Raw genomic sequence first — 15,612 nt, 5'->3', positions numbered from 1 at the left:
ACACCGCCATTCAATCATGGCTGATCTATCTCTCCCTCCTAACCGCATTCTCCTGCCTTCTCCCCATAACCTCCGACACCTGTACTAATCAAGAATCTATCTATCTATCTCTGCCTTAAAAATGTCCACTGACTTGGTCTCTACAGCCTTCTGTGACAAAGAATTCCACAGATTCACCACCCTCTGACTTAAGAAATTTCTCCTCTTCTCCGTCCTAAAAGAACGTCCTTTAATTCTGAGGCTATGACCTCTAGTCCTAGACTCTCCCATTAGTGGAAACATCCTCTCCACATGCACTCTATCCAGGCCTTTCACTATTCTGTACGTTTCAATGAGGTCCCCCCTCATTCTTCTGAACTCCAGCGAGTACAGGCCCAGTGCCGACAAACGCTGATCATAGGTTAACTCACTCATTCCTGGGATCATTCTTGGAAACCTTCTCTGGACCCTCTCCAGAGCCAGCACATCCAAAAGGATTGAAGAGTTGCAAATTGTGAAGGCAGAGGAAGGAATGAAGGTGGAAGGGGAGGGGAGGGGAGAAGAGAAATAGGTGCGAGTCCAGGTGGGGCACGGGGAAGTGGCGAAGAAAGGGAGGGGGGGGGAGGTGGGGAGAAAGGGGATGGGGGTTTGCACTACTTTGGTTTGGTTACCCATTTTTACTGATTATTTACTGTATTGTTGATCTTTGTATATTTAGTGGTGTTATTGTGTGAATATATCTGTAAAGCTGCAACAAATAAGAATTTCATTGTTCTGCTCCCTGTGCACATGACAGTTAAATACTCTTGACTTTTAAATGCTTATCCTGGCATTATTCCTACAAATCGGCTTTCACACCCTCTCCAGGTCTGTGTTGGTATCACCTTTACTCAACCCTCCACGAGAATGTTTTCTTTTTATTTCTGTCAAATTCGTATCAACCAAAGGGAGAACATAAGTATATTTGTTGCGCTTATATTTCAAATTTTGCAGGTAAGAAGTGGTCTCATAACCCAGTTGGTGTAAATGAAGAAAAGAAACTCCAATTTTAAGCATATCAGTGAATGTTACATAGAACAGTATAGCACAGGAACAGGCCCTTCGGCCCACAATGTCCATGCCGAGCATGAAACCAAGACCACGAAGTTTGGGCCAAAGTGGGGATGGTCAGCATGGAGTCAGTGGGCTGAATGGCCTGATTGCATCCTATATCTTTAAATAAAACTAAAGATGAAAAGACAGAAGATGTGAGACAAAAGGATTGAAGAGTTGCGAATTGTGAAGCTGGAGGAAGGAATGCCGGGGGAGGGGGAGGGGGAGGGGGATGAGGCTGCTGTCTGTTCAATTTAAAGCAATAAATTGAGGAAGGAATAGATCGGTAGATGCACAGAGTCTCTTGCCAGAGTGGGGGAATTGAGAACCAGAGGACATAGGTTTAAGGGGGAAAGATTCTATTAGAACACGAGGGGTAAGATTCTCTCACAAAGGGGTGTTGTGTATGGAACGAGCTGCCAGAGGAGGCATGTTGAGGCAGGTACACTATCGCAACTTTTAAGGCAAAATTAGACGGGTACATGGACAGGACAGGTTTAGAGGGACGTGGGCCAAACGCAGGCAAGTGGGACGAGTGTAGGTGGGACAGGTTGGTCGGTGTGGGCAAGGTGGGCTGAAGGGCCTGTTTCTACACTGTACGACTCTGACTCCATGTATAATGGAAGCTAATTCTGAGACGTAATGAATTGTGTTTCGCGGAGAAGCGGTAGCCAGCATGACGGGAAGCTGGTACGACAGCGCCACGTTAGCAGGCAGAGTGTGAACGTGGTACAAATCGCACGGGGTCCACGCTTGGACAGTTAGCCCTGACCCCAGCAGCAATTCACAAACCTTTTGCTTTGGATCCTGGCTTTTCTCTGAACTGGTAACTGATCGGTTTGCAGGCATTTTACACACAGCTGAGCACCTCATTTACACTAAACATAAATTGCAGATGTGCTCTGTAGCTGTGCTATTTCAGTTTGGAGCTAATAGGTGCTTGAACCTAAAAGCCCCATAAACGTGTTCGGAGAGTTGCTCTTTGGTTTGCATTAAACCTTTTCTGAATTGATCATTTTTTTGGCAAGTTCCACTTTGCCTCGTGGCTTCCTTTGGACATTTCTTTGACCACACCTTCCCGTGCTGAATATTTTAAATTCAGTTTTCTAGACCTGGCCCTTGGTTCTTGGTTCTGAAGATTACTGGGGAGTCCAATGAGCAACTGGGATGTGAAGTGTGATGATGTGAAATGAGAGTCCCTCTGCTCCGTGACTCAGTGGCCCCGTGCACAGGACTTGCAGGCACTAACATACAAGCTCACAAGTCATAGTAGAATTAGGCCATTCGGCCCATCGAGTCGACTCCGCCATTCAATCATGGCTGACCTATGCCTCCTAATCCCATTTTCCTGCCTTCTATCCATAACCCTTGACACCCGTTCTAATCAAGAATATGACTATCTCTGCCTTAAAAATATCCACTGACTTGGCCTCCACAGCCCTCCTGTCGCAATGAGTTCCACAGATTAACTACCCTCTGACTAAAGAAGTTCCTCCTCACCTCCTTTTTAAGAAAGTGCCCATTAATTCTGAGGCTATGACCTCTGGTCCTCGACTCACCCACCAGTGGAAACATCCTTTCCACATCCACTCTATCCATGCCTTTCATTATTCTGTATGTTTCAACACTGCTAATTGCTGCAGCACATTGACAAAGTCTGCCAAGGCCCTCTAGATCTCCCAGTCACTAACCCGTTCAACAGTGCTTTACTGTCACATGTGCAAATGTACAGTGAAATTCCTTTACAAGTGGACTCTCAGTCTGAAGAAGAGTCTCGTCCCGAAACGTCATCTATTCCTTTTCATCAGAGATGTTGCCTGACCGGCTGAGTTACTCCAGCACTTTGTGACTATCCACTTATCATTTGCCAGACTTTGTCTCTCCCCCACCACTTTTCCATCTTTCTCCCCCTCTACTAACATCAGCCTGAAGTAGGGTCTCAACTTGAAGCGTTGCTTAACCATGTTCTCCAGAGATGCTGCCTGACCCGCTGAGTTACCCCATGCATTCCTTTCGCTTTCCTTCAATAATGATCACTTCTGCAAGTCTTCCAGTTAATGTTATATGGCTTTATTCACCTATGGTTTAATTCTTCGTCTCCCTTTGATCTGGTATGGGTTTAATATTGTCACATGTATTCAGACCCAAAGAAGAGCCTCAACTCAAATCGTCACCTATTCTTTTTCTCTAGAGATGCTGCCTGACCCACTGAGTTACTCCAGCAATTTGTATCCATAATGGGAGAAACATGTTGTGGACCAGATGGGCAATCATTAGCTACCCATTGCAATTGGAAGTACAATGGTTATAATGGATCCCTGCTTTGGCTAAGATGGACACAAAATGCTGGAGTAACTCAGCGGGACGGGCAGCAACTTTGGATATAAGGAATGGGTGACGTTTCAGTTCGAGACCCTTCTTCAGACTGGGGAGAGGGAGCAGAGATAAGGAAGGGTAAAGTGTGAAAAATGAGACATCAAAAGAGATGGAGTTCAAGAAAAATGAATAGATCATTGTTAGCTTGGAGAAGGTGACAACAAAGCAAATACAACAAATAAATTATTTCTAGTTAACATCGATCTATTCTACATTTTCCTTTATCTGCATCTCTTTTGATGTTTTTTTTTCACACCTTACCCTTCCTTATCTCTGTGTCTCCCTCTCCCCCGACTCTCAGTCTGAAGATGGGTCTCGACCTGAAACGTCACCCATTCCCTCTCTCCAGAGTTACAGTCTGACCCGCTGAGTTACTCCAGCATTTTGTGTCTATCTATGATGTAAACCAGCATCTGCAGTTCCTTCATACACATTCCCAGCTTTTGGCTATTGGGCTTTGTCGAGTTGAAGCCCATGTTTATAGGTGACAGATGTGTGATACTTAACTGTATTCTCTTGAATGCTGATTTGCTGACGGCATTTTGGCTACTGACATGGCCCCCATGGTTTGGAAAGAGGGATTCTTAGAAATTACATCTCCAACTTTATCAAAAAAAGTACTTGTGGTATCAGGTTTACTTATTTGCAAGCCAGACGAAAGGTATTTATGTCTGGTATTTAAATCTTGACATGTTTATGTCTCACTTTTGAGATGAAAATCTATTCTAGCAGCCTGCCATGTCACATAGGACCCATTATTACTCTGACAACTATCCCAATGATTTCTGAATGAGGCACAATTCATTTTATCTCCTTGGGAGGTCATTTAAACATACCCCTCTCAGCGAGAAACCGACATAGTTGCTTAGGTACAGTGCAGGTTTTATACTCTGCACAATTTAACTCTTCATTGAAGTCAATCTTGGACAAATTGTGCCACTTCAGCAGTTCACATCACTAACAACTTCAAGAACAGTGAGTCAGGAGTGTTTCATTGTCATGAGGTGGTGAATCTGTGGAATTAATTGTCATGGGCGGCTGTGGAGGCCAAGTCATTAGGTATTCTTAAACCGGAGATTGACAGGGTCTTGATCAGTAAGGGCGTCAAAGGTTACAGGGAGAAGGGAAGAGAATGGGGTCGAGAGGGAAAGGTAGATCAGCCATGATTGAATGGCAGTGTAGACATGATGGGCTGAATGGCCTAAATTCTGCTCCAATGTCTTGTGACCGTAAAATGCCAATAACCCTTAAAAAAAAATAAAATTGTACACTCAAAAAGCTGGAGTAACTCGGCGGATCAGGTAACATCTCTGGAGAAACGTAATAGGTGACATTTTGGGTCGAGACCCTTCTTCAGCCTGAGAGTCAGGGGAGAGGGAACCGAGAGATATGAAAAGGAACATAGAACAAATTAATGAAAGAATATGCAAAAAGACAGATTGCAAACAAAAGATAAAATTCATTGAATTGTGAACCACTCTTAAAAATAGTTACCTCCTGCACCCTGCATCTTTCCCATTGCTCTGTTGTACTTGAGTTTCAACTGATTGTATCTTTGCATGATATATCAGATCTGTTTGTTGTGCTGCAGCAGGTGAGAATTTCATTGTTCTGTTTGGGACATTTGACAATAAAACACGATTGACTCTTGATGCTTGCATGTAAAACGTCAGTGTACACAACAATAATAAACCTAATTAAGAAGGGTCTCGACCCGAAACGTCACCCATTCCTCTCCCAAGATGCTGCCTGACCTACTGAGTTACTCCAGCATTTTGTGAATAAATCGATTTGTACCAGCATCTGCAGTTATTTTCTTATAATAATAAACCTAAACCTAGTTGTAGTAGTATCTCATGTTTTGAAGCAAGCAAATTGATCTAGTTCTGCTTAAAAGCATATGTTCCAAAAACAGTATTACTTTAACATTACTAAAATTTGTTGTGCATTTTATTCCAGAAACTGGAAATTTCCTGGAGGCCTTGGATGGTGGCCGTCAGATATCTCACATCCGCAGATTACAAGCAAAATCAGGAGACCTTTCAAGTAAGGACCTCGCCTCTGTTCTGCTGGGGACAAATGGTGGGAGGTGGAGGGTTCCAGTTGTTGGTGGCTGCATCATATGGTTTGACTCCTGCAAGGAGTAGGCAGATGTGCGGTTGATAATACCACCTGGTGCACTGTTCACTTGGCTCACAATGCTTCACGGGGTGATATCTCCCATCACATTGAAAAGACTAGGCTTGTATTGAAAAGACTAGGCTTGTGTTGAAAAGACTAGGCTTGTATTGAAAAGACTAGGCTTGTATTGAAAAGACTAGGCTTGTATTGAAAAGACTAGGCTTGTATTGAAAAGACTAGGCTTGTATTGGAAAGAATAGGCTTGTATTGAAAAGACTAGGCTTGTATTGAAAAGACTAGGCTTGTATTGGAAAGACTAGGCTTGTATTGAAAAGGCTAGGCTTGTATTGAAAAGACTAGGCTTGTATTGAAAAGACTAGGCTTGTATGCACTGGAGTTTGGAAGGATGAGAGGGGATCTTATAGAAACATACAAAATTATAAAAGGACTGGACAAGCTAGATGCAGGAAAAAATGTTCCCAATGTTGGGCGAGTCCGGAACCAGGGGCCGCAGTCTTAGAATAAAGGGGAGGCCATTTAAAACTGAGTTGAGAAAAAAACTTTTTCACCCAGAGAGTTGTGAATTTGTGGAATTCTCTGCCACAGAGGGCAGTGGAAACCAAATCACTGGATGGATTTAAGAGAAAGTTAGATAGAGTTCTAGGGGCTAGTGGAATCAAGGGATATGGGGAGAAGGCAGGCACGGGGTATTGATTGGGGACGATCAGCCATGATCACAATGAATGGCGGTGCTGGCTTGAAGGGCCAAATGGCCTCCTCCTGCACCTATTTTCTATATTTCTACATCACCAGAGACTGGACTTGGCAGAATTCAAATGTTATTTTATTAATTGCAACAACAAAGCTGTGTGTTTATTTTTAGGCAATGGTTGGGGCAAACAGCTATATCAATTAAACCGTTGTATTTGGCAGATTATATAAAATAAATATGCAGAAACTAAAACATATCTCTTAATCGTCTTTCAATGATTATAGACACAAAATGCTGGAGTAACTCAGTGGGTGAGGCAAAATGAATAGATGACGTTTCAGGTCGAGACCCTTCGTCAGACTTGAGTTTGAAGAAGGGTCTGGACCTGAAACGTCACTAATTCCTTTTCTCCGGAGATGCTGCCTGACCCCTGAGTTACTCCAGCATTTTGTGTCTATCTTCACTGTGGTCGTAGTCAGCACCCGTGAACCTGGTCTCTGGCGCTGTAGGGCAGCAGCTGTACCTCTGCGCCACAGTGCCGCACTGTGTATGTTGGGTTACGCGGGGAAGTAGACTTTCATTCAAAGACCTTGGAGAGAAGAACATAACCAATAGTTGTATAATTGGTGGGATAGGTTGAGCGAGGTCAGGAGGGACCTCTGTGAGATTCACACTTTCAACACAGCCTTTCTATTCCAGCTTTACTTACAAATTGATTTAATGTACCGATAATTATTGTAGTTCTGGGTTGTATTTGTGGGTAATCTGTAAATCTTTGCCATCAGTTGCATTGGTGGAATGGTCACTTTGATATGACTTTTAAAAACACTATATTTGGTGAATATTTCAAGAGGAGATAGAAGATCTCTTGCTTCTTAAACCCAGGTCTATGGTTTTCTTTTCTGAAATGGAAGTCAATAACTCTCATTTTCAGGTGGAATTGCACAGTCCAGAAACTTAGCTGTGTACTTTTATCTTGCATTTTGTGGATTCATTCCACGTCCATGGAACAGTGGCGCACAGGACCAGGGAACCTGGTTCGATCCTGACCTCGGGTGCTGTCTGTACGGAGTTTGTACGTTCTCCCTGTGACCCGGTGGGTTTCGTCCAGGTGCTCCAGTTTCCTCCCACGTCCCAAAGGCATTACGGTCTGTAGGTTAATCGACCCTCTGTAACTGGCCCCCAGTGTGTGGGGAGTGGATGAGAACGTGGGATAACATAGAACTGGTGTGTACGGGTGATCGATGGTTGACATGGACTTGATGGGGAATGAGCCTATTTCCACGCTGTATTTTTTAATCAATAAATCAACTCAATCCAATGTCCTCTCCTGTATGATCCTACTATAGAGCAGGAGATATTGATTGGCATGGTTTAGAGGTACAGCTGTCCAGGGCCACTCTTACAACGAGTGTCAAATAGCTGCGTTATCTCTGCAGCTGCTTGATCTAAAGGGGATCTCCCAGATCAAACCCCAGTCTGTTGCTGGGAACCAATTCACCCTGAACAAGGTGTTGTGGATATACAAGTGTGCTCTAAAATGTGGGAAATGTTTTTGATTCCAAGATTCAGAACACTGTGGCACAGCTAGGTGAGCTGCTGCTTCACAGCACGGCACACCCCCATTAAATCCTGACCCCCTCGTGCTGTCCCTGAGGAGTTTGCATGTTGCATAGATTTAGAGTAGCTCGGCACAAAGTGCTGGAGTAACCCAGCGGGTCAGGCAGCATCTCCGGAGAAAACGGATGGGTGACTTTTCGGGTCAGAACCCTTCTTCACACTTCTGAAGAAGGGTTCCAACCCGAAGCGTCACCCATCCTTTTTCTCCAGAGACGCTGCCTGACCCGGCTGAGTTACTCCAGCATTTTGTGTCTTACCTTCGGCATAAACCAGCATCTGCACTTCCTTTCTACACATAGATTTAGAGTAAGTTTAGTTTAGTTTAGAGATACATCGCGGAAGCAGGCCCTTCGGCCCACCGAGTCCACGCCGACCAGCGATCCCCGCAGACTGACACTATCCTACACGAGGGTCAATTTAGAACTATACAAAGCCTATTAAACTACAAACCTGTACGCCTTTGGAGGGTGGGTGGAAACCGGAGATCCCAGAGAAAACCCACGCAGGTCATGGAGAGAACGTACAAACTCCGTGCAGACAAGCACCCATAGTCAGGATCAAACCAGTGTCCCTGGCGTTGTAAGGCAGCAACTCTATCGCAGCGCCACCGTGCTGCCCCCAGTGGAAATATGGGTGCTTGGCAGTCAACATGAGCTGGGTGGGCTGAAGGGCCTGTTTCTGTGCTGTATCTCTCTTTGACACCATGACAATTCTTCAATGGCATCCCAGATGTAGAAAATAAATATTGGCAAGTGGCGAGGACAACGTAAAACCGAGGCACTCCAGCCAGCCATGTTCTCGGTTTAATCTCGGTTGTGCTTTGTTAATAGATTAAGTCAGTTCCATGTATTTTTGTTGGCCTCAATATCCAGAGCCCAGGGAGAATATTTTAAACCTGGTGCCATGGATGTTGCAGTTATGACCCAGAAGCTAAATAGATTTTGAATCAGAAACCTAAAAAGAATTGGACTTTGTACACAGGAAGAATGATCACCTCGAGATTTCCTGAAAATAGAGGATGGAAAATGCCGATACCTCTCCGGAAGGTTATTCTGTTTCCTATTTAATTCTGCCGCGGAGTGGTCTGCTCGTAGCCCAGTTTTATATCTTACAACAAAGGCACTGCAGCACCGTTCTGTTCCTGCCACACATTTATCTCCAGCAATAAAACTGACAGGGTAATCCTTTTGCTGAAACCTGATAGCGTTTTGGCTCGTTCGTGTGGCGCAGAAAATGATACCTTGAGATCTCCACACACGGTCTGAATCGCCCTCCCCTGTTTTCATAACGATACCCTATATCGGAAATGTACACAGGTATTTTTTCATAATTCCTCGTGTTTTATTGCACTTGCAGTTTTTGTTACATAAATTTCATCCATGCTGGCAGGGTGCCATTGCATCTGAGCACAACGCTGCAGCTCCAGGCTGCTCGCAACGACGCTGAAAGACCATTACTCCTTCGAAGCCAATTTAAACTGCGATCTGGCTGTGGAAACTGACAGCTGAGGACCTTGATTCGTGCCATTTAAAAGAAGAAAAAAAAAATCTTTACCACCTTTTTTCTTAAACAATTGTAAATTACACCGTCCATAAGATTTGGCACCGGTAAAATGCATCCACTGGAACGATCGGGAAATATAATACGAGAACAGCATGCTTGGATTACAGCGAGCGGATTTCTGATTGGCACAGTCGTTTGGTGGAGATAACTGCCTGATGGGGCTTTGCTGTTAAAACAATTTTTCAGGAAATCTTGGCCTAGGATTTAAGTCTGGGCGAATGTTCCCACAGCAAATCCAACCACATGGGTGAATTAAAATAGTTACTCAAAGAAGGGAGAAAAAATGATTCCTATGATGCTTAGCTCCGTGCCTCTGTATCTTCCTCGTGTTACTTTTACAATGAAGTCGCTCTTTGTTTAGTTTAGCCACAGAAAGCTGGAGTAACTCAGAGGGCCGGGCAGCATCAGAGAACTTTTCTCCAGAGATGCTGCCTGTCCCGCAGTTACTCCAGTTTTTTGTGTCTATCTTCAGTGTAAATCAGCATCTGCAGTTCGTTCCTACACACTGAGTTTAGTTTAGTTTAGTTTAGTTTAATGTCACGTGTACCATGGTACAGTGAAAAGCTTTTCACTGTGGACCTTTCACCGTCCGGCGCGACCTGGAACGTGGCAAATTCAACAGCCTGACCGCGGGAGAAGGCGGCAGGGGAAGAGAAAATACATTCTGGCCTTCCATCACAGTGAGGAGGGGACTGGAGGAGACTCACTGTGATGGATGTTTCTTTTTGTTTGGTGTTGGTTTTTGATTGTGTGTGTTATTGCTTATTTTTATTGTTGGACTGTGGGTAATCTTTCATTTCACTGCACATTTATGTGGAGGTGACAAATGAACTTGACTATTGACTATTGGCTATTTTGTTGCTTGCTAACCAGTCAGCGGAAAGGCAATATATGATTACAATCGCCCCATCCACATGATAAAGGGAATAACATTAAGTGCAAGATAAAGTCCAATGAAGTCCGATTAAAGATAGTCCGAGGGCCTCCAATGAGGTAGATAAAAGCTCAGGACTGCTCTCTAGTTGCTGGTAAGATGGCCAATCGAGCCATCTACAGTGTACAGATACATGATAAATCGAATAACATTTAGTGCAAGATAAAGTCCAGTAAAGTAAGATTAAAGATAGTTCAAGGGTCTCGAATGAGGTAGATAGTCACTCAGGGCTGCTCTAGTTGTTGATAGAATGGTTCAGTTGCCTGATAACAGCTGGAAAGAAACTGTCCCTGAATCTGGAGGTGTGCGTTTTCACACTTCTATACCTCTTGCCTGATGGGAGAGGGGAGAAGAGAGTGACCGTGGTGAGACTCGTCCTTGATTCTGGCTGGTGGCCTTGCCACCTTAGTGTTGTCTTAATGTTGTCCCTGTTGTAATGACCAGTCAATAGCTTTCTAGTTTAGTGTTCCTCAAGAGATGTTGAGTCAAGCACCAGGGAAACTCTCCATGAAAAATGGTGCCAGTTATCTTTCTATTGTCATCTCAATCTCCAAAACAAGCCGGTGTCTCACAGGAAGTATAGGGACTGCTCTGTCCAAGACCGCTAGAAATTGCAGAGAGATGTGGACGCAGCCCAGTCCATCACACAGACCAGCCTCCCCTCCCCTCCCCATCGACTCCATCTGCGCTTCACACTGCCTCAGGAAAGCAGCCGACCTAATCAAAGGCCATGCACACCCTGATCATTCACTCTTCTCCCCTCTCCTGTTGGGCAGAAGATACAAAAGCTTGAAAGGAAGTACCACCAGATTTGAGAACAGCTTCTTCCCCACTGTTAACAGACTCTTGAATGAACCTCTCACATGCTAAGGGTTTATTGCCGATCCCTCAGTCTACCTCACGGTATCCCTTGCACTTTTCTTTAAACTGCACTTTCTCTGTAGGAGTAACATCACATTCTACACTCTGCACCCTTTCTTTGCACTGCCTGTTGTACTCATTTATGGAGAAACTCAGCGGGACAGGCAGCATCACTGGAGAGAAGGAATGGGTGATGTTTTAGGTCGAGACCCTTCTTCAGACTCGTGTACCCAGACCCGAAACATCACCCATTCCTTCTCTCCAGAGATGCTGCCCGTCCCGCTGAGTTACTCCAACATTTTGCGCCTATCTTCGGTGTAAATCGTCATCTGAAGTTCCTTCCTACACATACTCATTTATGGTATGAATGTGATCACAAAATGTGCCAGTTAAAAGAAAAAGTGTCATTCGGGCAAAAAATACCAATCTGCCTTTGTTGTAGCAATGGAAATAATGAAGCTTTGATCGCTGAATGAATACATACCTGAGGTCTTCAGGATGTACTCAGTATGAAGAAGGGTCTCGACCCGAAATGTCACCCATTCCTTCTCTCCTGAGATGCTGCCTGACCTGCTGAGTTACTCCAGCATTTTGTGAATAAATACCTTCGATGTGTACCAGCATCTGCAGTTATTTTCTTACATGCCTGAGGTGGTGAGGTTTAAGGTTTGAGCCATCAACAATGGGAAAATATGGGACTCGTAGAAATCTGGCCTTCTTTCGCTTTGATTGATTGAAAGATATAGCTTGGAAACAGGCCCTTCGACCCAAGGAGTCGATGCTGACCAGCGGTCACCCGTTCACACGAGTGCTTTGTTATTCCCTCTTACCCATCCACTCCCTGCACGCTAGGGGCAGTTAACTGAAACCAATTAACCTACAAACCTGCACGTCTTTGGGATCTGGGAGCACCCGGAGGAAGCCCACACGGTCACAGGGTCACTCGTGCAAACCCCACACAGACAGCACCTGAGCTCAGGATCGAACCCGGATCTCTGGCACTATGAGGCAGCAGCTCTACCCACTTCGCTGCCCATCTCATGCAGAGGATTTTAGTCAGCCTTGGAATTGCTCTCACAAGTTGGGTGGGTGGCTTGGTATGGAGGTCGTCATGTACACAGATTTTAAAACAAATAGTTTATACGACTTGAAGTTCTGTTTACATCTGTGCACCAATTTATTGTTGACCGTAGAACTGAGAGCATCGGGCAGTGGAAGAGGGAAGGGTGCTTCTCTTTCAGTAGTTGTTAGTTCCTGTTCTCCACGCTGATTCACGGTGCTGACCGTTCAATACTTTTCTATTGTAAATAAAGAAAAGGTCAAGTCCTGCAGTGCGTGAGGGGAAACGTCGCAGCGTTCCTCCACCTCCGGAGGTGTGTTTAAATGCCGTTTCCAAACAGTGGTAGCTAGATTTAATCTTCCAGACAGCATGCCAGCAAGTATATTAATGTGGTTGGAAGTTATTTCCAACACAACCTTCATTTAAAGTTACTCACCAGGCTTAGTTTATTCTGCAAACCTCATCTGCAGTGAAAAATGAACTTTGCCTGACAAAGGCAGATTAGATACAACCAGGTTCAAGAACTGCCTCTTCCCGTCAACCATCGATACTATACAAGGGCAGTACAGTAGCACAGCAGTAGAGTTACTGCCCCACAGCGCCAGAGACACGGGGTTGATCCTTACCATGGATACTGCCTATACAGAGTTTGTACGTTCTCACTGTGACCGCGTGGGTTTACCCTGGGTGTTCCGGTCTCCTCCCACATTCCAAAGACATAGGGGCTTAATTGGCTTCTTTAACTTGGCCCTAGTGTGTAGGATGCGTAACTGTGATAACATAGAACTGTATATGGGTGATCGGTGGTCAGCATGGAACTCGGTGGGCCGAAGGGCCTGTGTCCATGCTGAATCTCTAAACTTTAAACGCTGTACCTCTGATCTCTTGCACTAAACGTTATTCCCTTTAACCTGTAATGTTGGGTTTATTAATTTATTGGATTTTTGTTTATTAGATATGTGTGCAATGTGTTTTCGTTCCTATCATGTGGCTGCAAGTAGGGATTTAATTGTTCCGCTGTCGGTGCTTATGGCAATTAAACACTCTTGACTCTTGAGACTTTAGCAGTGGTTAATGGGGCTTCAAACCATAAAACGTCCCTTGGATATTGATAATTATTTAACCAGCATAGCCAGCATCATGGGCCCTGGTTTTTTCCTTCCTGTTCTTAGTTTCCTCAGATCTGCCCTTTCACCAGAGCAGCATGTGCTTCCCCTGCTGATGTCATCCCCGCCAACCAAACCCTCGGCTACCACCACCAGCGCCGCCCTTGCCTTTGACAGTCAATAGGTTGTGTCAGGGTCTAAACCTGGTGACAGAGCAGCCAGGATGTTCCCGCTGTGCACACCATCCTTCCCTTTGTTCCCCAGTTTTCCTCTGAACCCTGTGCGTACCGGGTTTTGACACGAGAGTGAGTCGTTATTTCCTGCTATAGACCTGACCTGCTCTATCCCAGTTTACGAGGGGCAGCACTAAAGAGGAGCACAACTTTTATCTTCTCTTGTGGGTAAAAATGTCATGCTTTAAAATACAAAACCCTCCGGTCAAAGGCCATTAAAACATGCTCAATAAAGAACTTTGTTAAATGTGTTAATAATGATCTGAATATAAAGAGACACCCCATTGAATTGCGCGATGAGCTGCTCAAATTGATGTGAGGAATACCGTGAACTAATCTGACAAAGCAACCTCTAAAATTGATGGTTTAATCTGACGTGTATGATAGAGTTTAGTTTGTTATTATTGTCACGAGAACAGAGATAAGTGAAAAGCTTTGCTTTTCCTGCTATCCGGACAAATCATGCCATATGTGCAGGCAGTCATGCCACACATGTGTGCAGGCATGTCATATGTGCATGCAGTCATGCCACACATGTGTGCAGGCATGTCATATGTGCATGCAGTCATGCCACACATGTGTGCAGGCATGTCATATGTGCATGCAGTCATGCCACACATGTGTGCAGGCATGTCATATGTGCATGCAGTCATGCCTCACATGTGTGCAGGCATGCCGTACATGTGTGCAGGCATGTCATACTTGTGTGCAGTCTTGCCGTACATGTGTGCTGTCATGCCACACATGTGCACTCTCATGCCACACATGTGCACTCTCATGCCATACATGCGGGCAGTCATACTGTACAGAGTTCAGTCATACCATACACAGTACACTCTTAGCAAACATGTGTACAGTCATGCCATACATGAGGACGGCACCTGTCAGGCACAGGTAACGGGTGCATTGACTGTAGTGGATGATGGTAAACACCTTTCTGGGACCGCACACAAAGATTCGCCACATGGCAGCGTCTCATCTTGCGCCATCTCAAATCTCTGCCAATATCAAGTCTGATCTTGGCTCAAGGAGATAGACAATAGGTGCAGGAGGAGGCCATTCGGCCCTTCGAGCCAGCACCGCCATTCAATGTGATCATGGCTGATCATTCTCAATCAGTACCCCGTTCCTGCCTTCTCCCCATACCCCCTGACTCCGCTATCCTTGAGAGCTCTATCTAGCTCTCCCTTGAATGCATTCAGAGACTTGGCCTCCACTGCCTTCTGAGGCAGAGAATTCCACAGATTCACAACTCTCTGATTGAAAAAGTTCTTCCTCATCTCCGTTCTAAATGGCCTACCCCTTATTCTTAAACTGTGGCCCCTTGTTCTGGACTCCCCCAACATTGGGAACATGTTTTCTGCCTCTAACGTGTCCAACCCCTTAATAATCTTATACGTTTCGATAAGATCCAGTTAAGATGTATTTCTTACTTTTCCACTTTTGTAACTTTAAGGGCCGGGGTGGTGGCGGCATTGGATGGATGAGGTAGGGGTCGGCCTGGCCCAGGGCGTTGCCGTCGGCTCCTTCCACCGCCGCCCCGTGCAGCCGCCGCGGGCTGCGCTCGACCCGCTGCCTTAGGGCCGACACACCTCCCACACGCCGTGACCCGCGAACACCGCAAACGCACCGCCCCTCCCCTCCGGCAGCCGCCCCCTCCTCTACCGTGCGGAGGCGTCACTTCTGGGTGGACCGTTCGGTCCACCCAGAAGTGCAGTACTATCCCAGTAGACTCTTTCCCCAGAGACGGGAAGATGCGGGCCATAGCAATTCTATGAGTCACTGCGACTTTCAATTTCTAGGTGATGGACTAGAGTCAGCTAGCCAACAGTGGAAGGCACACTTAGGTTGCATGGCTGGGGGGGGGGGGGGGGGGGGTAGAAGTGGTGAGCTCATGAAAGAGATTGAAACATGAGGATAAGTATTTAAATGTTAGGCATTGGGAGAGAGGGATC

At 45.4% G+C, this 15,612-nt stretch overlaps 1 protein-coding gene across 3 annotated transcripts in view; it reads left to right on the top strand.

Annotated features, from left to right (window-relative positions):
• Positions 1-15,612, top strand: part of emid1 (EMI domain containing 1) — a 232,949-nt gene that overhangs the window by 121,754 nt on the left and 95,583 nt on the right. For all 3 annotated transcript variants that reach the window (XM_078421096.1, XM_078421094.1, XM_078421095.1), the window contains exon 4: positions 5,407-5,493. In XM_078421096.1, coding sequence (XP_078277222.1) covers positions 5,407-5,493 — 87 coding nt within the window. The remainder of the gene's footprint in view (positions 1-5,406; positions 5,494-15,612) is intronic.

Source organism: Rhinoraja longicauda, chromosome 25, assembly GCF_053455715.1.
Source record: "Rhinoraja longicauda isolate Sanriku21f chromosome 25, sRhiLon1.1, whole genome shotgun sequence".
Classification (NCBI taxonomy): Eukaryota; Metazoa; Chordata; class Chondrichthyes; order Rajiformes; family Arhynchobatidae; genus Rhinoraja; species Rhinoraja longicauda.
The sequence above is the reverse complement of the archived record's forward strand: the minus strand, read 5'-3'. Positions and strand labels throughout refer to the sequence as shown.